The sequence below is a fragment of the Bicyclus anynana genome, chromosome 2 (assembly GCF_947172395.1).
Source record: "Bicyclus anynana chromosome 2, ilBicAnyn1.1, whole genome shotgun sequence".
Lineage (NCBI taxonomy): Eukaryota > Metazoa > Arthropoda > Insecta > Lepidoptera > Nymphalidae > Bicyclus > Bicyclus anynana.
In genome coordinates this window covers 15,866,658-15,893,154 of record NC_069084.1, presented here as the reverse complement: position 1 = coordinate 15,893,154, position 26,497 = coordinate 15,866,658, and the positions used below count along the sequence as shown (strand labels likewise).

The 26,497-nt window shown below is 32.3% G+C and overlaps 1 protein-coding gene across 2 annotated transcripts in view; it reads right to left on the bottom strand.

Moving 5' to 3' along the window:
- Positions 1-858: 858 nt before the first annotated feature.
- LOC112056452 (RNA-binding protein fusilli) overlaps positions 859-26,497 on the bottom strand; it is a 126,638-nt gene continuing 100,999 nt past the window's right edge. Inside the window, exons 11-16 of one of the 2 annotated variants that reach the window (XM_052885188.1) lie at positions 24,062-24,229; positions 23,513-23,593; positions 22,766-22,882; positions 22,087-22,171; positions 9,120-9,250; positions 859-8,110 (exon numbers count right to left, since the gene is read on the bottom strand). In XM_052885188.1, coding sequence (XP_052741148.1) covers positions 8,018-8,110; positions 9,120-9,250; positions 22,087-22,171; positions 22,766-22,882; positions 23,513-23,593; positions 24,062-24,229 — 675 coding nt within the window. In that variant the 3' untranslated portion in view covers positions 859-8,017. Of the gene's footprint in view, positions 8,111-9,119; positions 9,251-15,855; positions 22,172-22,765; positions 22,883-23,512; positions 23,594-24,061; positions 24,230-26,497 lie in introns of those variants that run through there. The other variant, XM_052885185.1, reaches the window with a different exon arrangement.

Here is a 26,497-nt window from a genome sequence, read left to right as displayed (position 1 = left end):
TTGCGTATTTGAGTATAGAACTTATTTCCTTAATTAAAATTGCGAAATTTAATTATTTTAATTAAAAACTCGTCGATTTTATCGATAAACCAAACGTTTATTTTACAATAAATAAAATAAAAAGATATATAGTTACAACGGCTGCAGCTAATGTGATATTAGAAAATACTTAGGTATGTTTGTGTTGCGCAACGGTGTGACATACGGCCGTGCCTCCTGTTCGCTCGTATTCGTTGCGCCTCTTTCCAAGTACATTGAATGGAAATTGTTAGATTTAATTGTAAATTAAGATTTCCAACCTGTATTGTGTCATAACTATAAGTGTGGTGACTTAACAAATAAATGATAAAATTAAACTTGTTTTTCTTTTTGCACCAATAACTGAAAATAAACCTTGTCTGTGGCAGACATTTTTTATTAGACAGACTTGCGATTGAGTACAATAATGCTTGACAAGCAGGAAGGAGCTCAGTTGCTTGGAGCAAGCAACGAACTTACGAAGCTATACCTATAATAAAATATCATATAGGTCAACGTTAGAATAATACGTTCATGTGACGTACTTTTACTACGTTACTATTCATCGCTTCGGAGACTAGTTAGTTAGTTAGTTAGTTAGAAACCCAGTTAGCTAGCAAAAATTTTTGTAAATAAAAAAGTTGAGCGTCTCATCAAGATGAAACTACTCAAGGAAAATTAATTTTATAGTAATCAATTGTAAAAATATTCCACGGATCCTGGGCTATTAGTTAATCTCTTACAAACTTAATCACTATTAAAATATTTAGTTTAGATAAATTGAATTTGAGGTCTGAGGGAGTTAATGAGTTCTGGTAAGTGGTAAAATAAAACAGGGAGTAAAATTAATTAATTTATTGGAACAATTCACTACTTAGTATGATAATTAATTAACCAAAATTGTTTTGGCATTAAACATCAAATTACTAATTTCTAAACATTGCACATTCTATATCGACTACATTAAACATAAGGTCTAAACCACACTAACTATAGGTACCAAGTTTGGTGGTCGTTCATTCAACTGGGTTACGGGCTTACGCGTAGTACAAGAGCCGGCATAACAAATATATACCCTCATCTGTTATTTATTTGGGATAAGTAAATGATAAATTTCTTAAAACACTATCTAAATAATTGAATATTTTCTATATTCAATTATTTAGATAGTGTTTTAAGTAATTTCCATGCCAGTATAATGATTTTTTCATGCCAGTAACTATACTGGCATTATACCTACTTCAACATTTATTGTATACCAGCTAATGTAACTGTACAATTGCAAATAAATTAATTGAATTGAATTGAATCATATTGACACATTGCACATAGTAGTATACTAAGGATATTATTAAATTATTTTTTTCTTAAATTTATTTAATCTCGTTCCCCATAACCAATGACGGAAGGAGAATAAAGGTTGCCATGTATAAACAGTTGAGTCATGGTATTTATATAACCTCATATTTTATATAGCCTTTGATGGTCTAGTTCATGGTTTTCTAGATTTTGTATAATAAATGTGTCTGGCCGCAATTTACCGATTCTTTTGCCATACTCGATGTGCACTGTTTACCAACAAATTAAAAATGAGGGTAAATCGCTAGTTATCGAGCATGGCGTTAGTAAAGGCAACCTATTTGCAATGACACTGTGTGAATATGAGTATTATCATTTATTTCATATCACTAATAAATAACAGATGAGGGTATATATTTCAAATGCCGGCTCTTAGACCATAACTTCTGTTTTCTTAACGAGATCTTGTTATTAGCAGAATAAAGTTTAATTAAGTGTGGTAAGACAATTATACTAAAAATATTTTTGACATGTTCGTCCAACTCAACATAAAATAAACTTCGTAGGTAACAATTTTACATATTTTCTAATGAAATCACATTAACAAAATATTATTATTTTAAATGTAATAATCTACGGACTGGAACAGAATTGGCATCAACATCAATGGCAAGTACCTACATCGTTCAACTGCAATTTGCCGACGATGTGGTTGTCAAGGCCACTCTGAAATTCTGGATGTCCTACAATTACTATGCTCAATGACCTCAACAGGTGGGTCTTAAAATAAACATGAGTAAGACAAAGATCACTGAGGACTCTACGTTCGAAATTGTTGACGAGTTATATACCTAGGACACAGTTCAGTTAGGTAGGTCAAATTTTGAGGAGGTAAACCGCCGCATCCAACTCGGTTAGGCAGAATACGAGAAACTCCGCGACACCTTTTCCTCCAAAATTTCTGTGTCTGAAGACGAAAGTCTTCGAACAGTACGTGTTGCCAATGATGACCTATGGATATCCAAGACCTGGTCGCAACTGTAGCCCTTTCAAAAAGGCTCAAGTCACTCAGCGGGCGATGGAGCGATCTATGCTTGGAGTGTCGCTGCGTGATCGAATCAGAAATGAGGAGATCCGCAGAAGAACCAAATTCACTGACATAGCTCAACGAAGCTAAGCTAAGGGCAAAGGGCACCGAAAAGCGGAATGTGTTGAAAACGACACAAATTAATGTGATTTCATGAAAAACTAACAAAAGTATACAAAACAATATATTAATTTACAATTTAATAGTAAATAAATATTAAATACATTAAATCAGATTCACTTCCTGATTGCTATAATAATTAATAATAATAATTAACTAGTAATAAAACGAAAACATTTTTAATATTATTATAAAAATAGAAATATAACAAAAACCAACGATTTCTTTGTTGTTTCCATAGAAAAAACTAAACTACATTTATGGTAGTCATGATTGTTTTTGAAGTCATGGACAAAACTCACTTAAAAAGAACTTTAAATTCAACTTTTTAAAATTGGACTGTGATATTTCACTGTGGCAACATTTTTAAAGTTAAATATTTTTCTTATAGCTACTTATATATTTATTCAGCAATTGGCGACATAGTAAAACGTGGTTTGATGTTTTACAAAGGTAAGTCCAAATTAAGAAATAACATTTCATAAAACTAATATTTTACTATAACATTATGATAACAAATCTGCTACAATAACTATGTATAGGTATTGAACATGATATATATCATAGTGTGGACTCACCCTAATATTTTGTCTCACGTAACACAAATAGGCAATCGGACAGTAATAATAAAAATCTAAAATTTATAAATACCATTTACAAGACAGCAAATTACTAAATTGATGTTCTTGAAATGTAATTTATACATTGTAGAAAAATTATATATTGAATAATTTCAATATATTTTTCATTTATTATCTCCTCCAAACAAAACGCTATCACAACGCATGACGTCAGTTGTATGTAATTGTAAGCTCCAGAGAGTATAAAAACTACAAATAACGTCACAATATTTTTAATTTTTTTTTTAAAGTTGTCCGATTCCCTATTAAAAAAAAACAGGTGTTTTATATAATATAGTCATTAGCTAGAGTAGATAGTCATTAAATATAACTCTAAAACTGACCATGGTTTAAAGTAAGGCACTTAATTTACTATTATTGCTTATATTAACTTTAAAAAAAGATATTAATCTAATGAAGTGGTGATAAAAAATTCAGAAAATTAGCGAATAATGAGAATTGTATATAATATTTTTAATTCTTTTTTTTTATAATTTCAATTAATTTATAAAATTGAATTAATTTAATATTGTACTTACATCATTTAATACGCATAAGAAATAAGAAATATACTATAAAACCAAAATTTCAATATTGAATATTGATCCAGAGCAACATCTATGGGTACGTTAAAAATCATTTAATGCTGATAACGCTAAACTTAAAAAACAAATGACATCTTACTTAAATTGAAAAATTACATCAACGGAAGACGTTTAGATTTTGCTGTTTTTTATTTCTTATAAATTTAATTAATTTTAAAACTAATTTTAATATTATGCCGATGATTAAGCACTTATCTATATTCTACGTAATTAAATACTTTATCCTGTAAAAGCTATAGGGCAGAACTATTTGTTATTATTCTATTTTTTTATATTTAATGAGATTGGTGATCTTTTTAAGTGAAATATATTTAAATAAAATTACTATTTATAAATTGAATTATCTGGCGTAACTCCAGCCAGAAAAAGTCATGGTGTATTTTTTTTTAAATTTTAAATGACTTCTTAACTGTTGCAAGTTGGGAACCCCTTTGAGCTCGGAGTCCGTGGCAGGTTTAGTTACTCCACTGGTATCTATGGTCCCGAGCTATATATGGATCTAATTAGGCGGTTTTCAAAATTAAATTGATACTGACCAGTAACGCCGAACCGGACATATCACTCTATATGATCATGAGAAAATTACGTAGGTACATTAAAAAAAAATTGATTTATTTTAATTTTGATTTATGAATTTTTTTTTATTCTTAGCTCTATTTCTGATTAAAATACTCATTTCTTAAATTTTACTAACTTATTTTACTTATTTTCCTTAGAATATTTAGTTGATTGGTCTATTTATTTCACAGCTTGCCTCGATTTAATTTTGACATAAATATTATTCCCGAATTTTGGTAAACTTTTTAGCCCCGAATAAAGAGACAAAAAGACATGTAGTTATAGTCGATATATGTAGGCGTCTAGTAGTAACCTAATTCTATTTGCTGTAGCTTATTCTACAAACTAATATCTATTCTAGTTGAGCGATTTCTTACTCTACGACGAAAAACAATTAACAACAAGTAATTTATTTGGTTTTCGCTAAAAACTGAATAAATCAGCACCTTTTCATTTATCACTGTTTTTCAACCGGCTAAGATAAACTGAAGAATTTAAGAAAAGCGTGTTCTTTTAGATTTTTTGCTTAATTTTTTCGTCAAAAATTAATCAGTTGCTAAAGACGATTAAGTCTATAATGACCCTATTTTCATAATAATTTAAACAGCAAATGTCTTGCATTCAGTTAACTTAAACCGTTTTGACACGCAGAGGGATATGTTTATATTTTATGCCCTACTAACTTTTATTTTACAAAATATATAGAAGTCTCAAATTTTAAGTAAATATTTCAAGACTAAAAAACTGTTATTGAGCTCTTTGATAAAAATATATTATAATTAATTTATTATTATCGTTTACACAAGGAACTTTTAAATTCATTGAATTAATTAATTGAGCGTATATTTGATTATATTTACTAAATGTTTAAAATATATATCGAAAAAATGTATTTCGATGTTAAGAATTGGGTATATTATGGGTCAAATAAAAAGAACGCTAACAGTAGTTTTGGATTGTATTGGTGCCGTAGTATGTATACTGTAAATGTAAATACCTGTGGTATGTAATATAGTAGTATAAAAGGCGGCCTTATCGCTTAGCACCGAACTCTGTAAGGCAACATTTGGACGGCTAAGAGGCGGTATTTAAGCCATAAATACCGCCTGAAGGACTGATATGTATATTGTATGTAATTAGTAAATCACTCACTCAGACTCACACATAAACATAAATTAGCATATAATTAAAACATTTACAAAATATTATAAAAATAACAGCCGTGCAGTAGAACTATTAGCGTCCTTTATATTATGTTATAATATTTATACCACATACGGAACTAAGTAACTAACAGCAAATCGCTTTTAAATTTGACTATATTTTATAAATTCAAACGAGCGCATAGCACCGAACATCAGCTTAAAGTTATTTCATAAAATATATTACTTTATAATAAATTTTGCTAAATTTATTCTTCAATTACTTAATATATTATTATAATTTTTTGTGTTTTTTTTTTATAAATCCTTGTTTAATATAAAGAAATTCAACGAAGTATAAAATATAATTAAAAATTAGAATAGACGTTTTAAATTGTATACAAAACACAACAGATGACAAAGTCTAAATACGCATTAACATTGTAAAAATTGTAAGTATAGATTGGACTTATTATTCAATAATATTCTAACTAAGCGAATCTTAGGTAAGTAAGGAGAAATATTTAATGCCTGAATTATCCGGAATATCATAATTATCCTTAAACCTTATAACAATGACCACGATTTATACAATTTATATCTAAATTATTTTCATGTTGTACCTCTGATATCATGCGTTAGTTGATAGCCAACGTAACAAGTACGTGGATGTGTTGAGGATGTATAAATAATTTAGAGATATAAATAATATATCAACACACAAGCGACTAAATTATGTTTCGAGTCTCTGGAGGTACATATATTAATTTTCATATATTGATTTTCTTCATAAATTTTACGATAAAAAATAAGTGGTTAATCCGAATTCTACAACATTTATTACGTGCATGTTATCACCTATGCACATTTTAATTATACATATTATATTAAATATATCAACTAATTCATTTAAAACTAAATTTACTTATTGACATATATTATAATATCACGTCATTTGAGCCATTTAAATTGATTTTGTAGGTGCCACGTAAAAAGAGCATAGTTTTTAATGTTAGTACATAGATTACATTTATCAAGTTTTAGACTTATTAGCATGCATGCAAGTTCATTTATTGTATGTGTGCTCTTTTTATCGTGACGCGACTACAAACGTTAATTCGCGATTACATTGGCAAGTGATGCTAGAAGATTTTCGATTTGTACCATTAAGTTTATAGAATATAGTAATATATTAGTCAACTATTAAAAATCTTAAAATAATAATTATACTAAATTAACGGGAACGGGAACCACGCGAGTGAAACCGCGCGGCGTCAGCTAGTAGTATAATAAAGATTAACAAATTCTTCGTTTACAATTATACTAAATAGTAATTATATAAATTTTATTTCAAAGCACGTTAATTTTGCTGTAAGCAAAACAAATAAATTTTGGTACATGTAAATGTAATATCATACAAATATAATGTTAATATTTATAGGTTGTTTCGTAATTAATAGATTAAACGCAAGTGGCTGTTACGTCACCTAATTACTAAAAATAATTCGATTAGTTTAAAAAAAAACCATAGGGTGACCAAATTGCATTTTTTTTGGTTTTCAATTTTTTTTCTGGACTCTGTGTTTTCAATGCTGTATTTAGCTGCTGATTATTATTGTTAAATATTAAAGATTGAATCACCAGTGTATTCTGTATAAGCTTTTGAGTGCAATACTTATTTTTCTTTCAATAACATGGTTTAAAATATCCTGTAAAGAAATTAAAAAAAAATCAGATCTTAATAAATATCAATTAAAGCAGCTACAGCATGCCAAAAACATTGATTTAAGACTGGACCCACTCGTACCTTACAGATTTTGTCAAATTTGATCATGTTAGTATTGTCAAATTTGATCATGTTAGTATAATAATTGCGTTTGATCTATTAATTACGGGACAACCTATTTCTGTTACAACTTGTAAGCCAGCTTACATTATTAATTAGAAATTGCTAACCGATTTAATGAATAGATCGATTATTCATTAATTTACGCACCTAATGAGCTTTACGAATCGGAAAACTTGACAAACCAAAAACTCCGTGGCTGTTTTTTAAATCGACAAAGCTCACAGAAACGCCATAAACCGCCATTAAAAGTGAAGGAATTGGTTTTTCATTCTGAAGAATTGACGAACCAAATCCTCCGAGGACTTTTTTTATAAACACAGCTCTTGGCGAATCAAATTTTATGAAAGTGTTAGTAATATGAATTAACATATGGTAGTTTACTGTTTCTTAAAATATTATCGAAATAAGAGTATCTACAGATTTATAGACTTTGGCTAAGTACTCTATAAATCGGTATGCCAAAAATGGTTACGCCGGTCCATATAAAATAAAATGTAAATTGACTAAAACTATGTTTTTAGCAATTAGCTACGTAAAACTTCGTAGTTGAATACACTCATAGGTATGGCGAATGGCGATTTATACCGTTCTTAAAACTATAAACAGTGCCCGCCAAATATAATTACATACCGTGTTTTAGAAAGTTCGTGTTTCGTCTATTATTCTACGCAGTAAAGACTACGCTCGCTTGAAAACTTACACTTAGGGCGTATCCTAAGTTAGTTGACCATGAATATAGGCCATTCGGGGCAAGCGGCTGGCGGAGCTATCGGCAGTGGGGAGCCGCCTCCCACAGATACTACTTCTGGCATCTGTAAGAAAATTAATTTATTTCGTAATTATTGCTACAGAAGGAACTAACTTGGGGCTGACAGTGCACTTTAAATAAAATAATACATCTTTATTGAGAGGTTTCGCTTTCCAATTTGCGTGTAACATAACAAATTGTTATTTTTGCATACTCAGTGAGATTATGTCTAAAACTTGTTAAATCAAAGGCTAATTGTAAATTTCCGCATCAGCAAAGGTTAAGTGCCAAGTTCCGAGGCTAATTACCTACATTATATTTTTTGGATATTTTTTTATAGTAAGATGATCCAGTTTATACGACTTCGGATTGTGAGGCCCTAGGCCGCACTTTGAAATATTCAATATTTCTTTCTGTAATATACTTTTAAGTTTTAGTTACTTAGCAACAATTTGAGTATGTAATGTCGTGCTCTTATTCTATTAGCCAAATATCAATAATACCTACAAAATCATAATTTTTGCCAGTATCTTTGTTACTATAAGGAGACACAAGTTTTATACCAATTTAAAAATCTCGCTAAATGTAAGTATTTAAAAAAAAATTTGGGTTTTTTTTTAAAGGGTCAACTTAATATAAGATTATGATATTTATTGCACTCAAAGCTTCTTCTACAAAACACAAAACATTTGTAAATAAAATATCATCATAATTATATTGGTGATTTAATCCATAATATTTAATAAAAATGAAATCTTAAATACAGCAGATGAACTGAAAAAAAAAATCAAAATGGAAAATTTTGAAAAACTCGAGAAAAAAAAATTACTTGGTCACCCTAAAGATTTTTCATACTAATCTAATTAGTTTTAGATAAATAGGTAGTAAATCAATTACTTTCCACTTGCGTTTGATTTGTTAATTATGGGACATCCTGTATACATATTCTTACACAACGTCACATCATTTTGTGGGAAACGGGACAACAGTTTTGACATCCGTAGACCTACACCTGTACTCTGTACCACTGTGTACTGTGTGCGCACTGCAGTCGGACTACAGTTTCGACGTACCATAGTCTGCGGGTGATGGGGTCCGTGGTAGTAGTGCGCGGGGGACACCGGCGGCGTGGGGTAGCCCCAGTACACCAGGGGCGGCGGCGGCAGCGTGGGGCCCATCGCGGGGTAGTAATACGTCACTGGCCCTGTATCAAACAGTTACATGATACAAATGTTACATGACAAGCGTACATTGAAGCCATTTGAAATATCTACATGTTTTTTTTTTAATTTGATATAGTCTCAGTATTACTTCACCGAGCCTGTGTCAATGTTACATGAAAATAGTATATCATAGCCATTTGAAATACCTACAAGACATTTTTTTTCATAATCACTCATTCAAAATGTATTATCTAGTAGTAGCAAAGACGGCACCAACAAGTTTTGTGTACTTTATGAGTTACTTTATTTTATTTTAATATCCATAAATGCATATAAAATATTGGAAAAAATTGAAATAATTAAATAATATACACTAACTTTACATATGGAACTACATTATTCATTTAATTAAATAAGCAATTTTAGTTTTTAGTATCAGTCGCTTTATTTAATAATGGGTTTTAGAAGGTAGTTTAGATGAAAATTTAGAATTAAATACAATATCTGCATTAAGGTAAATCGAAAGATTTAACATGCACTGCAATAATGGCGCAACCAATCACAGTGCCGTTTTGAGCAAGACTTCTAATTGGTTGATTGCAGGAAGCTATAATGGAATATAATTCATTGGTGCGGCCTTTGCTTTGAATATGGACGCTCCCTAAGGGGTTCTAACGGAATTATAGCATGCTGATTGCTGGTTTATTGGTAAATTATCACTACCCAACCAATAAACTTAGTATACGAAAATATTTATCTCAATGAACTCAATTGTAATATATAAACTAAATAAATAAATTTATAATCTAGTCCAACTACAGAAGTTTTTAATATGATTTATTATTAACTTGATCGTCTCAATTTAATGCAGAAATCATGCAGAATGTTAGTCACAATATAAGTTGTAGTAATTAATGTACTGCAATTTTGGACCCAGTAAGATCTGTTATAAAATAATTCGGTTATATAGTTTTACTATAGGTACTATGATGCCAATGTTAATTTATATTTAGCCTATCACATACTCTTGCATAACTAAGAATTGCATACCCAATAATTGATTTCCAATAAATAGAATGTTTCAAAATTTAATTCTAATATATATATCCCAAAGAAAAACACATTAAGATATATTTCACATATATATACATATTTACCATTTCATGGTTTTGAAAGGGTTGTAATAGTTTATTTAAAAAAAAAAGAATAAAGCTGCTGTTTAAACTAGTAGCGCTTTATCGTGATTCTTTTCCTCCTATAGCATACACTTATTACATCCTAATAAATATTTGAAGGGGTGATTGGAAATTTTAAACAATACTTTATTTGGTGCTTGCATTTACATATTATTTACAAAGTTAATATTTTAATATTTATTTATTATAAATAATTATTAAAAGCTCTATTTTTAAGTACTTCTACGACGATCGTCTATATTGACACTGGCCATAAAAGCAAAAAAATCCACAGTATATACTAGAATATATATAGAAATAACTAGAATATATAGTATATAGAAATGAACAATTGAAAGTATTATAAACTAACTAACTAAAGTTTAAACTAGTTTATATAAGTAAATAAATACATATATACGATAAATATAACCCAATAAATAACCCAAAGCCTTAAAACCAGTTTTTTTAAATAAGAAGACTTTGTGATTGTCTATAGACTTGCGGAATTTCTTGAAGATTTATGTGAAAAGTAAATGCACCAAATAAAAGCATTGTGTTGTTATTTCCAATCTCTAAGAGACAAAGTGTAAGTTTTGAAGTAAGCAAAAGTTTAATTTAAGTTATAGCCCAAGAGCCCACGACAGCCAGACCTTCGTTATTTTATAAAAGTTGAAAGTTTCTCTGTAGATGTCTCCTATACAGGTAAGAACGACCAGCGACTATAAAGTTTGGGTTGTGGTTACCTGGGCAGGTAACAGGTAGTAAAGGTGTATAAAATAGTACTTGAAATTCGTTAAAGTATAAAGCTCAATTTTTTAATATTTCCTTCGGGATAACTTTAAAAATCTCGTCATCCATTGCCGGACACTTATGACAGTTGCTACCCCCTGCCAGACGCCCCTAAACTTTAATAAATTATAATTATACTTTCGTTATAGTATAAAAGCTAAATTTTATATATGTTACTTGGGGACTTATAAAAAGATGTTACCTCAATAGCCGGACAGTTTTCGTGGTTTTTACATCTTGCCAGACACATCGAAAGTCCACTATAGGTGCGAGCGCGAATGCTTAGTCGATTACTATTTTTTAAGATATCTAATAAAAAATAATTTTATTACGTTCATAGCCATGTTCTATAAAGTAAAAAATGTTTGTTTAATATCATAAAAATATAAAAAAAAGTATAATTACAAGTAAAAAAAAGATAATTAAACTTATTTATTAATTTAAACACTGTCGTCGATGTTTTCATTTTCTTCATCACTACTACTCCAGTCGATGGCAGAATCGTCCTCAACATCACCTTCTTCTTCAGTGTCTGAAAAAAAAATAAGCAAGTTCAAAAATTAAGCAACTTTATACAATTATAAATAATTCAAAAATTATGTATCATAATTTGTCATAATAATTATATACCTGATTGAGTTTTGAGTGAATCACTAACATAACTCGGCAGTTGATCCCCTTCAAACCATTTGAACTGGTATTTGTCATCTTTTAATACCCAGCCATTATTTTCTGGTTGATATGTGGTGGGATTTTTTTAATGAGCATTATTCCAAATTGTACATATATAATTTGCTCGCAGAAATTGCTGCAGTAGTTCGCTTTTGCAAGGTGGTAGGTTGCTAGCGTCAAAATTTCGCAACTTCTTTCGGTCAAAAGCTTCGTTTACATCGGAGACTGTGTACAAGTCGATGAATATTTGAAGTCTAGCGGCATCAACATCAATTACATTAGGGACATTATAGACATTGCATATAAATCTCTGAATAATATAAAAGATATTTTGTTGATGATTTAAATTTTTAATTAATTCTGTAAACTCCTCTTGACCTTCAATGTTAGGTAGTACACTAGATTTAAATTGGTTAGTATCGGTTTTGTGGAGTGAAAGCATTTTTGAGTTTTTTTTTTACTTTTCCTGTCACAAAATACACAAATATTTTCATAGTTGATATTATTAGCTTCCTTTTCAGTTAAAATATTTGCATCCTGAGTTGATTCATTATTTTCACTAACATCTGGTTCACAAATTTCAATATTTTCTTGAGAAGTTGTAGCTTGAGGTCATATTGAAGATTCTGTAGAGGAAGACTGTAAATGAGATGGTTCTGTGGTCAACTTAGGTGTCAATGACGAGGCTGTTGAGCTACTGTTTGTAGGTACACTAGCTGATTTTGTTTTTTCACTGTTTTTTGTAGATTTTTCAGGTTCAGAAGTTAAATATTTTTTCATAAGTCCTGTAAATGCTTTATAACATTCCCGATGATATCCATTTCCAGTATACTCATCAGGTAAAATAATGTCTTTATATTTAAGGTTATTTTTTTTTTTTGACTTTCAAAACAGTTTGACATTTTTTAATGTTTCTTCCGAGAACAATATTATTTTACCCATCACTTTTATTACAAACGAAACAAATTAATCTATCTCCCATGATAACACTTTTCACTAAACTTATACTTTTATTTCACAAAAAACTGCACAAATATCAATTACTAACTACGCGCTCTATCTCACTCGCACCTACTTAAACAGTTGTTACCCCGCGCTCGCACCTATAGTGGACTTTCGATGTGTCTGGCAAGATGTAAAAACCACGAAAACTGTCCGGCTATTGAGGTAACATCTTTTTATAAGTCCCCAAGTAACATATATAAAATTTAGCTTTTATACTATAACGAAAGTATAATTATAATTTATTAAAGTTTAGGGGTGTCTGGCAGGGGGTAGCAACTGTCATAAGTGTCCGGCAATGGATGACGAGATTTTTAAAGTTATCCCGAAGGAAATATTAAAAAATTGAGCTTTATACTTTAACGAATTTCAAGTACTATTTTATACACCTTTACTACCTGTTACCTGCCCAGGTAACCACAACCCAAACTTTATAGTCGCTGGTCGTTCTTACCTGTATAGGAGACATCTACAGAGAAACTTTCAACTTTTATAAAATAACGAAGGTCTGGCTGTCGTGGGCTCTTGCTCTATTATGACTTACTCGTCAAAGACACAGTCAAAGGTCGTTTACTTACTTGAAACTTAAACTAAGTATACTGAATCTTAGGGTAGAAACTTCCCCGCACAGTGCAATATATAATTTTAATAAACATACGAGTAACACTTGTATCGACAGACAGACATACACAATGTAAGTAGGTAGTTTTATCATAATTAAAAATGATGAACACTCACCAGGGCCTCAGAACGCATTAACAGTCCACCAAAGCAGTGCGCAACTTACACCAATACTCTGTTACACACGTCGCCGATGCCGTCAACCACCAAGCTAGTCTGCGGACTTTACCAAACTTATGCTCGCCTAGTACCCTAGTATGTACTTAGCACCACTTTCTGTGACCTCAACTACATAAATCGTATTTATTAAAAAAAACGTTACTGTCTCGTGCTTACAGGCACAGATTGAAAATGATTCAAAAAGATTCAAATGTGATTGTAATTATTAATTCTTGTAATACGTCCAATTTCTTGTATTGTATGTTGGTTAAGTGTGTCAACCTTTATTATTGAACTAGCAGACGCCCGCGATTTAGTCCGCGTGAAATTTAGTTTTTCACAAATCCTTCGGGAACCATGGAATTCTCCTGAATTAATAAAAACTTATGTGTTAATCTAGAGTAAAATCTATTTCCATTCCAAATTTCAGCCAAATCGGTTGAGTAGTTGCGCCGTTAAAGAGTAATTAACATCCGTACAAACTTTAGCGTTTATAATATTAGTAGGATGTGACAAATTTCTAATGGACTTGAATCTTTTTGAAGTATTTAAAATAAAGCAATTGAGGTCTCAGTAGAATAAATGCGATACTGAAAGAATAGGAAGGAGCATATTTTTATGTGAATCCCACAACAATGATAACCGGTACTTACGTCTCCTATTACTATGATGAAGACCTAAGTGTATAACATACAGTCTAATGCACAGACTTATAGAAAAAGATAGACAGGAAACGAGATTATTTGCAAATTTCGGAAAAATCCTTCAATTTCATTTCACTAGATCTACAAAAGACAAATCGTAAAACAGTAACAAGTGATTAAGTTGAAGTAACTTTAAGTAAATAACACATACTCTTTATCTTTCGTAAAAATGTTTTTTTTCCTGTCTGTCTTTTTCATAATAGTCCATGGTGGAGTCTAATAGGGAATCACCTTAAACCCATGAGATTCCAATTAATCCTCACTAATGAAGCACAAAAAAACTGTTTCTTTTCTACACACACTGAAGCTCCGTATGTTCCCATTTTACAAGGTTTTGTAGTTTTATTCTGTCACCGGAGTATCCATGCAATTTAGGAAGCGTAATATGTATTTTTTTTCTATTATGGATTTAAAAATAAAGCTTGTCATGTATATTTCAAAATGTAACTTTGTCAAATATTTATTTAATGTTAATATTTCATAATCAATACAAATGTATATAAGCTTTACTTTTACAACGTTACTATAAAACTTAGTTTAATTTTGAGATTTTAAACTATTGCCATCACTCTTTTATGATATGAAAGAGAAGGTGACAACAATAGATTAAAACTGTCTTTCTTTAAATTAAGTATTGCAATAACGTCGTCAGTGTTTAAAATTTTATTTAAAAAGCTGTGCTTTTCAACTACAATGATTTAAATTGTAGTTAACCCATAAATTTGTGTTTTAATTGTTGTTGTATTTTAGGATATATGTAATTATGTATGTTAGGTAGTGGTTGGGGACAGAATGATTGTGCTACTTTGTGTTAATATTCTTGTGAAGGAAAGTTATGTTTTGTGTGGCGTGTAACAGTAGAATAATAAAACGATAATAACAAACGTAAAATCGGTGGTATTCATCAAGATGGCGAATAGTGGCATGGAATTATAGCAATACGCACTTCATTAGCTCTTATACAAATAATAAATCAGGCTCGAAGGACCATAAAAATACAAACTATTTTAATTAAATGCATCATCGGTGTGTCATCTTATTTGGGGTCACACTTGGCGAATAATTAGCGTTGATGTTCTTCAGTTATTCGTTGCAGAGTTATTGAAGGTCACTTTAAAACCATTTAATGCATTTTTTTGGTTACCAAGTAAATAGTGCAATCGATTTAGGCAACGTGCAGAGTTGTACTATGCCGTGAGTTCTGAAGGACACGACGACAACGTTAGTAAAACAAAGAAATCGACTAAACATAATACATATACATCAAAGCCCCGTGCCATTCAAATCAAAACTAACCTGTGTATAGTCAAACTTGACATGTATAAGAAATATGTCAACTTTGACGTTCCATTGTCCAATCCGAACAATTGTATTTGGCGGGTAGTTACGATTTTAAATGACAGTTGTGTTAGTGTATTATGACACCCCCTCCCTTCACAAGTGTGTAATTTGCTACGAAACAGGCGGTATATAAAATAGCACAATCACCCACATATTATATAGCAAAGAAACTCGCAATAATCAAGATTCTAACACGAAAAATTATCGATTTATTAAATAAGTACGCAATATACTAAAATTAGCCAACTAATTAATGTTAACTAATAACTCTACCGCAGTTCTTTATGACATTTTAATATTTACTATACGAAAACTGTAAAATTTTCAACACAACGCATTTGACATTTCTAGTCAAATTTTACAAGAAATGACGAATGTAAAGTAAAAAGATGAAATTTTAATGTCATATAGAATAAGATTCGAACTAACAAGTTGATTTACGAATATGGAAATGATTCAGAATCAATATTTATCTTACATCTAATCCATGTATTCTTAATAAAATAAACACATCAAATTGCAGAATTGACGGGATTTACTCAAAGATCTAGATAAAGATCCTTTAACCCTCCAGTATTATTTTGTCTATAGCTATAGATTGATAAAAATGTATATAAACATGGAAAAAATACTATTGACAGGCCCCCAGGGTCGCGGCAGAGACGTCTTATCCAGTCTACAGAATATACAAAAAGCAAAGACCGTGGTAGAATTAGCGAAGTACTCGTGATATATGCGGGCTCAAATCCCACCCATTCTACAATATTGATATGTATTTCAAAACTGATGAAAAAGAACTCTTCCTAATAATAGAAGCACACTATTATTTTTAACCTTAACATTTACTTCATATAATGAGCCGTGTTTGTAAAATAGGACAATAACGCTAACTGTTTTTAATTTAACAGTAAAGTGACAAATAAACTGGAAACTAAGATAAAAGGCTGATTTTATTTAAATATTGACTGATGAAAAAGTATTCCAAATACCTTGAACCTTACCTGAAATTCCAAGTTAGACCTGTCAAATCAGTTCAGTTTATGAAAGATGCCATTTTTGTTTAAACATATTTTGATTTTGATCAACTTACTGTGACATATATCACAAGTGTGAAGAAAGTTGACATTTCGTTCGAAAACGTCAAATTTGGCGCCACTAAACGAATTTCACAGAAAATGAATATCATTATTTAATTATAATGTCATTACTAAACATTTTTAATGTTTGCAAATTCTTTGGAGGAAATAAGCAAAAATTATAAAGCAGTTAGCGTTATTGGTGCAGTGTCAACATCTGTAACATTTAACCTGATTGTGCCAACATAAAGATCAAAGTTGTAAAGATTGACAAATAATGTTAAATTAAGCTTCACTATAACAAAAATGATATCCTCACACCACCTTCCCCAGTCACTACACACAAAGATATTTCATTCGTTTTCTTTTTAATCAAAAATAAATTAAAATTGAAAATTTTCAAAAGGTATACTAGTATATTGCAGTTAATTCGTTTGTTCACAAAAGTTAAACTAAAATTGATAAGCTTGAAGTTAGGATATTTTATTTGCGTTTGGCATTTATATTACATTTTTTAAGTAGCCCTGCACTATAATATTTAATATTAAGTAATTTGAATATTATAGTGCAATACTGAATATTTAATATTAAGTATTGAATAGGCTTAATAGAATGATCGACGAGGCAACCTATGGTAAAGCTTGATTCAAAAAGATTTTTGTTAATTATTTATTTGTATAATGTTTGGTACCTCTCGTCAGCGGGAACGACTTGAAATTATTTAGACTTCTCAGTTTAAAGAATTTAAGATTTTTAGAGAAGAGATTGACAAGATCAAAACTAAATTGACAGTTGTAAAGGAAAATAATAGCCGCCGTTTTCAGTAAAATGTATAACCCATTTTCTACCAGACTAATATATAATAAAAAAAACAAAGATTAAAAAAGCAAACGACTGAAATATACCAGACCAATAGGATCACATGGAAACGTGAAGCGAAAGAAGGCTTGATAGAGGAAAGTAAGCTGTGTGTGTTAGTGACTGAGGACCTTAACACCATATTATATGTAAATGTATTAAAAACTACGACAAACCCAAAACCCGCGTATGAGGCTCGAAGGACCATAAAATTACAATTTATTTTAATGCCGTCGTGTTTTATTTGAGGTCACACTTGATGAACGACTAGCCTTAAATGTACTTCCGTTATTTGTAGCAGAAAAATAGATAAAATTGGTATTTCAACAGTCACTTTTAAACTATTTAATGTATGTTTTCCACTCATGGTTACCATGTAAATAGTGGAATCAATTTAGGTTACATGCAGAGTTGTGCGGTGCCGTGAGTTCTGAAGGTCTTTAAGACTAAAATGAGTCTATTCATATTTGTTTTCTTTTTTTCAATGAAAAATATTTAATTTATCACAAGATTTCATTTTAAATTTATTTAATGTGCGCTGTTATGTTTTTGTGCAACTCCTCGCGGATTTTGGGTTAAAAACGAACCGTATTTCCGGATTTATAAATTTGAATTGGAAGACATTAAGCTTTATTTACTTAATAATAAAAAGCGGGGACTTTACGTAAACGACTAAACTATGATTGTTATCCGCTACTACCAACTACCGTCATTTAATTAAAAAAAAGTACAGATAAAAATTACTGTCTCTTAATTTCAGCAATAAAGTCATAAAAAATATAATTTTTTATATCCAAAATTTAAGTAAAAAATTCGCGTTTTATTAAATGGCGATAGTATGAAGAATTTATTAGAAAATCACCTAAAATGCAATAATTTCATAACCACCAATATAAAGCACATCATATTATCAGTTAACCGAACATCATAATCGACGCAAAACACTGACTTAAATTCTTATCCGACAAAACTGTGCTCTGGAAAACGTCGGACGAACAGGGAAATTAAATTTAAAAAAAGTTCTCCTAGAAAACATGCAACCTTTTTTCTGAAAAAGAACCAACCAACCATGCTTAACCCGTTTCGGCAACACGTAGGTATACATTTTTATTCTAAGTGCGACACTTACCGAGTTATTTTCCAAAGTCCATGCGCCATTTTCCATAACACAACCCGTTCGGATATACCGCATTACAACACAATATCATCTTCATTAACTCATCAGTAGCTCAAATATTAAATAATTATTTTGTTTATTATTACATACATACCCACCGATTCAAAAATTACATGTGTTTCGACATTTTTTCAACTTGTTTTTCGACTCTGGGCTCTAGCTCTTTTGAATCTATTTCAAATAAAGAATTTGGTTTAAAATAAATAAAAACTAAACAGGTAGTCACAGATCTTTTTTAGGTAGATAGCAAAGCACACATAATTATCAAAACAGTAGTTATTTTCATAATCCGATAAATACATCTGTGATTTTTAACTGTAAGATAATGATGTATAAGTAGGTATTGAGCAACGGATCGTTAATGATAAGACCAATAAATTAAACTCATTAACACAAAGTATTTTTCATACAACAAAAAAAAATTGGCATATTGTTAGATTGCCAAAGATGATTCGATAGTAACCTAAAAAGATACAACATACTGTATTAGCCATTACACCACATTGTGACTGAAGCCCCCATATACCTAGGATGTGATTTCCAGACAATGGCAACACCATAAACAATGATACGTTTTGAAAAAAGAATAGATAAGTACCCATTAAGTATTTAAGTACATTTTCTAACATTTCATCCATTAAGTAACTCAAGTATTATGATATTTCTAATTTAATGTGAAGATTACAAGATTCAAAAAAACAATTAAAGAAATTGGCAGAAAACGTACCGATTTCTACCAATTTCATAGATTTTCTACCAAAAATATTCATGTTGAAAGTGTGTCAATGTTAAAAATGTACTGAATAAAAATATAAAATACAAATAAGACTTAATTATGTGGTGTGAGGTAAACAATGATATTAATTAATACGTGTAAGTATATTTAACAGTTAGGCGGTTAATTTGGAATGATTTCAGTGTACGAAAAGGGATAAAGAACTCATAAAAAAACCAGTTTGTTTATAACGAGAAAGAAACTGCCAACCAAAATATATACGTTAACTAATCTACAAAAAAAAAAACGGTATTTCCTAAACCTACAGATTAAATTCAGAACACCTAAACTAAACGGTGCGTCAACAAAATAGTTGCCATAAACAAAAATTTTAATCGTAGATTCATTTTAAATTTTATTGTTTTTGGTTTTATTATCCATAACTTAATAGCAGCAGTGAGTCTAAGTATAAATTGGTCGTCAATTCATCAATGAGGTATTAGCGACAATAAGAACATTGTTACGGAGGACCCTATTACTACAGACATAGGGTTCATAATCGCTCGACCATGTTGGGTTTACCATTTGAAATAAGAATTTTTAAATCCCTGTTTACGTCGAATTTCTTGGAATCAACAACAAGCGTGTGGACGTTTTCAGAATGGTCTAAGCACATTCTGACGAGTATAAATACGCGTCGGAGCGGACGATCGGGGCAGTTTACTTCGAAACCTTCGTTGAGAAGTGTGTATTAGAATAAAGTCTCACACGAGTCACTAGGTGTTTAATTCCAAATCCTCGGACACTAGTTCGTAACAATATCTACGATTAATATTTCCAACCAAAATTACATACCTAATTGATAATAGAAAAAAAGAGTGTAAACTAACCACAAATAGTGCATTGACGAAAAAGAAACTCAAAATCCAACGTTAAAAATATCTATAAATCCATTTGACATTTAAAAATTGTCTTTAAAATATTTCTCTCAGCCTTCTAGTCAGCCTTGAGGAAAAATTGGCAAAGCTTTTGCAAATGGAATGTCTAAATTAATGAAAAAAATCACAACTCTATCAATCACTTATATACCAAAATACACATATTAAAAAAAAAACGAAATTACTAAGCGAAATTAGCTAAATTCTAACATTAAGACTTCATTTGTCATCAAATAACAACCTCATGTTCACTTAACTTTAAGAAGAATCTTATAAAAAAAATCAACAATCATTAAAGACATAAAAGTATAAATTCAACAAAAAACTGATTATTTAAAAATTTTCTAAAATACTACTACAGCTGTTTAATATAACTGCCATAATTGATTTTTCAAATTGATTAACTATTCGATTGGTTATTAAGTAAAATATACTTTTATTTTATGCTACATTAAAACGCGAAGGCACTTAAAATATTTTTTAATAATTTGAGCTTATTGTCATTTCGGTACCCTGTTTTTTTGATCGCCCAAGTTAGAAAAGTCGATATTTTCTATCGATTAAAAATTATTTTAAATTTCATTTTTACTTTTTGAACAATATGAACTTCAGGTACGATAGTTTAGTTTTGTATTAGGCGATCTCATAGTTGATATATTTAATTCATAGACATACTTTAATTAGAGAATTATTATCCCTTGCTTCCTAATAGACCTACAGCTAAATGATACATTTAATCATTATGTTGAAAAGTATAATGATTTCTAATGTATAATCAATAAGACAAGTTTTTTTTTTTGTATATTAAGGATATTATTCCATGATACGTGTACGTATCTACAACTTAAGTACGTTTATTACCCCCACAATAAAGGGGTAAGTCAGAAGATCGTACGATGTGAAGAAACACGCAAGTTTGTATCTACAAGTTCAAACACAATTCATTTTATATACATACATCTTTTGATTAATCATGATTGATAAAAGCAAAAACGTAGTCATCAAAAAAGTTAATTATAATTAATTTTAAGTAGTTTTAAGTAAATAGATACGTTTTCCCCCTTTTAGTTGATAGATAGCTACGCTTTTTTACAACGAGGGGTACTAACTATATACGATTTATTTACGCTCGTGTTTATACCCCGGGGTAATAGGGATAAGTGGGGAAAAGTGACATAGACAACGATCCGGGGAACGGCGTAGATATAGTCGATGGTAGAGCGGCAGAGAGACCGGTACCATAACCTGCGGGCAACGCGGCAGATAGAGTGGGGGGTAGAGTGTTGAACGGTGACAACATGGGGGAAGTATTGGCGTACGAAAACACAGGAGCGGAGGTTCCGTACGATAACATGGGTAGAGATAACGAGGGGGTAATTTGCTGTTGTACATACTGCCGTTTAGCCGGCGGGGCTTCGGTTTGAGTGAACGCGCGGTCGTAACTCCGTTTGGTTGGCAGTATCTGCGTTTGGGGGAGCATTTGGACGGGGTAGGCGGGGGAGGGCGCGCGCACGTAGGGCAGGAGCGGCACCAGGGGGGGTCGGAGCGATAGGAGCAGGTTCTCGTGTTGGCGCGCTAGTAGGCTCTGGTGCGCGATGTGCTGCGCGAGCAGGCGGGGCGCGGGCGGCGGGGGGGACAGCAACGTACCGGGGGAGAGCACCTTGGGCGAGGTGGCGGGGGTCACGCCGCCGGTCAGCACCAGGTTCATGTCGTCCCCGGAGCACTGGAACACCTGTAAAAATGACAGAATCTCACATCTAAAACCTTGCCAAATATCTCTTTGAATTTAATTTTATTAACGAAATTATTGTGTAAGGCTTGACTACAATTACGCCTGATGGTAACCGCAGCTACGTTGAAACGAAAGAAGCCTAGAAAGTGCCTATTCACTCAATAACTTTTGTGTTCAAACATTAAAGCGTAGGTTTCATTCATCATCATCCATCATAATCATGATTTCGGTTTTTTTTTAAACAATAAGTAAGTCTGTTATCAGATAAAAAAAATGCTATATGTAAGTGTAGAATGAATCAGGAGTTTTATAGAGAATAACACCACTGCAGTCCAGTTTTGCAGAATTCAGTAAAACCATTCCTAGAATGCCTTTAAATGCACTACGGATCCAATTTCTAGTGACAAAATTCGAACAGATCGGTTTTTTGCAAGATAAACTCGCATGAACGCTAGCATATAAACACATTCGTCATCAAACGGGATCCTGCAGAACACAGGATCCTGCAGAAAACGGGATCCCGCAGAAAACGGGATCCTGCAAAAAACTGGACTGCCGTGTGAAAGGGGCGTAAATCAATGAAGCCATTCTAACCTCGATGTACCGCTGCTTCTTCCCGAAGGTCATGTACCGATGGTGCTTCTGCTGCGCGCACAGGAAGGCGCTGGTCTCGCTGTTCATCTGAATGAACGCCTCGCCACTCGGGTGACCCTGCCGTAGCCGTTCAAGTATCATCATTACATCTAATATTTTATATTGTTTTCAAGTTTTGGAAATTGACTTTGACTTTTTTAAACTACCTACTGATTAAAAATTAACTAATTAATCCAAGTGACAACGATATTCATTCAATGATTACATTAAAAAGTATAAAAGACGAGGGCGGTTTTAATGTTATCCGGACGTGGGTTTCATCCAGGCGTTCTGACAGATATACTCAGGCCAAAACACCCTTCTCGAACTGCCCTCTAGAGGTCTCACAGGAGACGGTCCTGGAAAAATCACCGTCTTGTCTTCTTCTGCCTTCGGACCCTAATGGAAGAGGTCCTATTTTGGTTAGTTAGTTAGTTAATCAGTAATAAAAGAGAGCAATGCTTCGCAATTAAACATTGTAGAGACAACATCTCCTGAGGATGCCGTTTTCGGAGAGTATATTGCGTAAAGGATTTTCTGTTGGATCTGCGTGACCTTGTAACTTGGATTTGCCTTTATTTCAAGGAGAATAGCAAAATAAATGAATAATTGGGTATTTATCCAAATTTCCCTCATTCGAGGTGCTACTAACTTTTGGGAGTGATTAGAATCTGATGTTTATAATTACAATAACTGAAGCGCACGTACCTGAGCGTTATATACCATGTGAACTCCTTGCATGACGATGTTTTGTGCAAACTCGTCCAAGAACGTCAAAATATGCTCCACCTACACATTACATTATAATACATTATTACACAGCATGTAGTAAAGCAAGCAGCAAGATCATTAAAGGCAAATGGCATACGAAAGGGGGCGACGGCAACGCCATAATTTCGTCAATTAAAAATAAAATAAAACTCATAATATTAGAAAATCTAGCAATATGTTATGCCCTTCAAATACTAGTAATGCTGGGTTCAAGCCACAACTTCTTCCGTAGTAGTGGCTGTTTATGTTGGTTTAACTTTAAAATAAACATTGAAAGGACGTTTGGCAAATTTTCAGTCGGCCCAGGGCGGCGATACGTTACGCCACTGTATATTAAGGACTCTAGAATGTCTGTTCAGATTGTTGATACCGTTGACGTGATGACATAGAAACCTTTCTATGTCATAACGGAAACTTGCTGTGTGCTGACTCGACTCGTGCGCGTCTCTAGTGCTACAGTCGTACAATACAGAGCCAACCCCGTACCTGCGCCTCGTACGGCAGCCCCCGCAGCCGCACGCAGTCCTTGGCGGTGCCCGACGTGATGACGTGCTGCGGCACCAGCGCCACCGGCAGCAGGCTCTCTGCGGGCGCGCTCGCCGTCGACGGCGTGCTGGCTTGACTCGTGCGCGTCTCTAGCGACCGGTTAAGCACCTATGTAACAGTATAGAGGTAAGGTAACTGTGATAGTAAGATTTTAGACTTGGTTATCATCATTATCAACCCATATTCGGGCTTACTGCTGAGCTCGAGTGAGTGAGTTCTCAGAATGAGAGGGGTTAGGCCAAGTAGTCGACTACGCAGGCCCAATGCGGATTGGCAGACTTCACACACGCAGAGAATTAAGAAAAATTCTCTGGTATGCAGGTTTCCTCACGATGTTTTTCTTTCACCGTTATAGACACATGATGACGTTAATTTCTTAAAATGATCATAACTGAAAAGTTAGAGGTTGCCCCGAACCGAATTCGAACATATACCCTCCGGTATTGGAGGCATAGGTCATATCCACTGGGCTAGCACGGCTCTTAGTTGGACTTTATTAGTAAGTAATCTGCCTAAAATAATACCTGTAGAAACCTTACTTGCTAAGTACATTAGAGTCCATCCGAATTCCAAGATATTTGAATGATTTTCCAAATTTCCATACATAAACTGTTAAACACATTACCCATCTATTCCTTATCGTGGTTAATCAAATCGGAGTATCTACATAATACGAGTACAATGACGACATAAGGCGATATCTTACCGTTAGCTCCAAGGGCAGGCTGCACATAAAACGCAAACTATATTACCACAAGTGCCTCCATTTTCATTGTTAATATAAAATCATGCCTACTATAAACATGGAGAGTATTATGTAGTTTATTTATAGAATTACTTGGTTTTCCATACAATAAGCATAAAAATTATAATTAATGAATTGTCTTGACTTTCCAATATTTCTGTAGCCTGATTTCTGCTAATACTAGACGTAGATATATTAATGGTTACTCAGAATAGTGCGTTAAATCAAACGAACTCTTCAGATTTACACTGTTAAATATAGATGAAGTTATTTGGCCTCGTTATAAAAAGATGGTGATACCATGGCCAAAGAACCTTGCTTAAGCATTTGGTGATACAAGTCCAGGTGGAAGGAAATTGCTAACCAGAAGAAAATCTAATCAATGAACAGACCTGGTGAAAGTCATCCAAAAACCAGTGCTCGCGGTATGTGCGCTCTCCTTACCAGTAGAATAGTACCATTTGACAGAATCAAAACGTAGACTTTAGACTGAAACCGGTGGCACAAGTAAGCCTCTCTGACTGAGTTATATATTTGTTTCTTTTGCCGATATCCTTGGGCCATGAAATCGCAGTGTCAAAAATGGCTATGCTGAATAAGCATAAGCAAAAGCATAGCTGTATTACTTCCCTCAACGCTCAACAGAAGTGACAACTTCAACCTGCTGCCGTATGCGTGAGAGAAAGAGAAGTCAGAGTGAGTAGCGCCATATTGCGTTACGTTACTAAGCGGTTTACCCATAATAAGTTATCACTTCAAAACTCTGAACTCATAAATTGTAACAGTAGTAATAGAGATTACGAGTATACAAAAATACCTAATTGTGTTATCATTTGCTGCGTAATCATGACTAGATATCAACATCATTAAGTTCTTTAACTCAAGGATACTCTGACCGTCCTCAACATGCAATCTGTTTGATTGAAATCGTGATAATATACTTACATAATTGTCCCTAAAGTACAACAACAAAGAATAACAAACAAGCAGGCCGAGGGCCCGCAGTAGGCATACGATGTCGTCAAAAACATATCTTGCCCAAAGAAAGCTATAGGCAGCGAAATCAATGATAACGCTCTTTCTTCCCATCGTAACGAGAGAGAGATAAGAGAGCCATATTTCCGATTTCAGTACAATGTCTCTCTCGTCACAAAATATTACGTGGCGTGCATCCTCCGACCAATTATACTCGTCGAAGGACCAGTATCACATCGACCAAGTTCACAAAAAAAATTTTTTGTCATTTGAAAAAAAACGAGCTTAGATATGGTATTTAACTTAAAGTAAACTAGAAGTTTTTGCCCGTTTTTGACGCCATTCAACTACACAAAAAGGAATTTTGCGAAGCTCTTTAAACGACGAACACGATTACAACTATGATGTCATCGATATTATAGATTTATAGAGACAGTTTTAGACGATACCTTTGAAGTATTTTAGTGGAACTAATATAAAGAGTGTACAAGTTGGTAAATTAATGAAATAAGACCTCTAAGTGATAATTTATTTATTAGCACGGACAAGTATCAAAACAAGAAACATACAAACTAAATAAGAAAAAAATGTAACAAAATAGTATTTCGAGACAGAGAGAGACATTCCAATGTTTTACTAAATTGCACAATTTTATC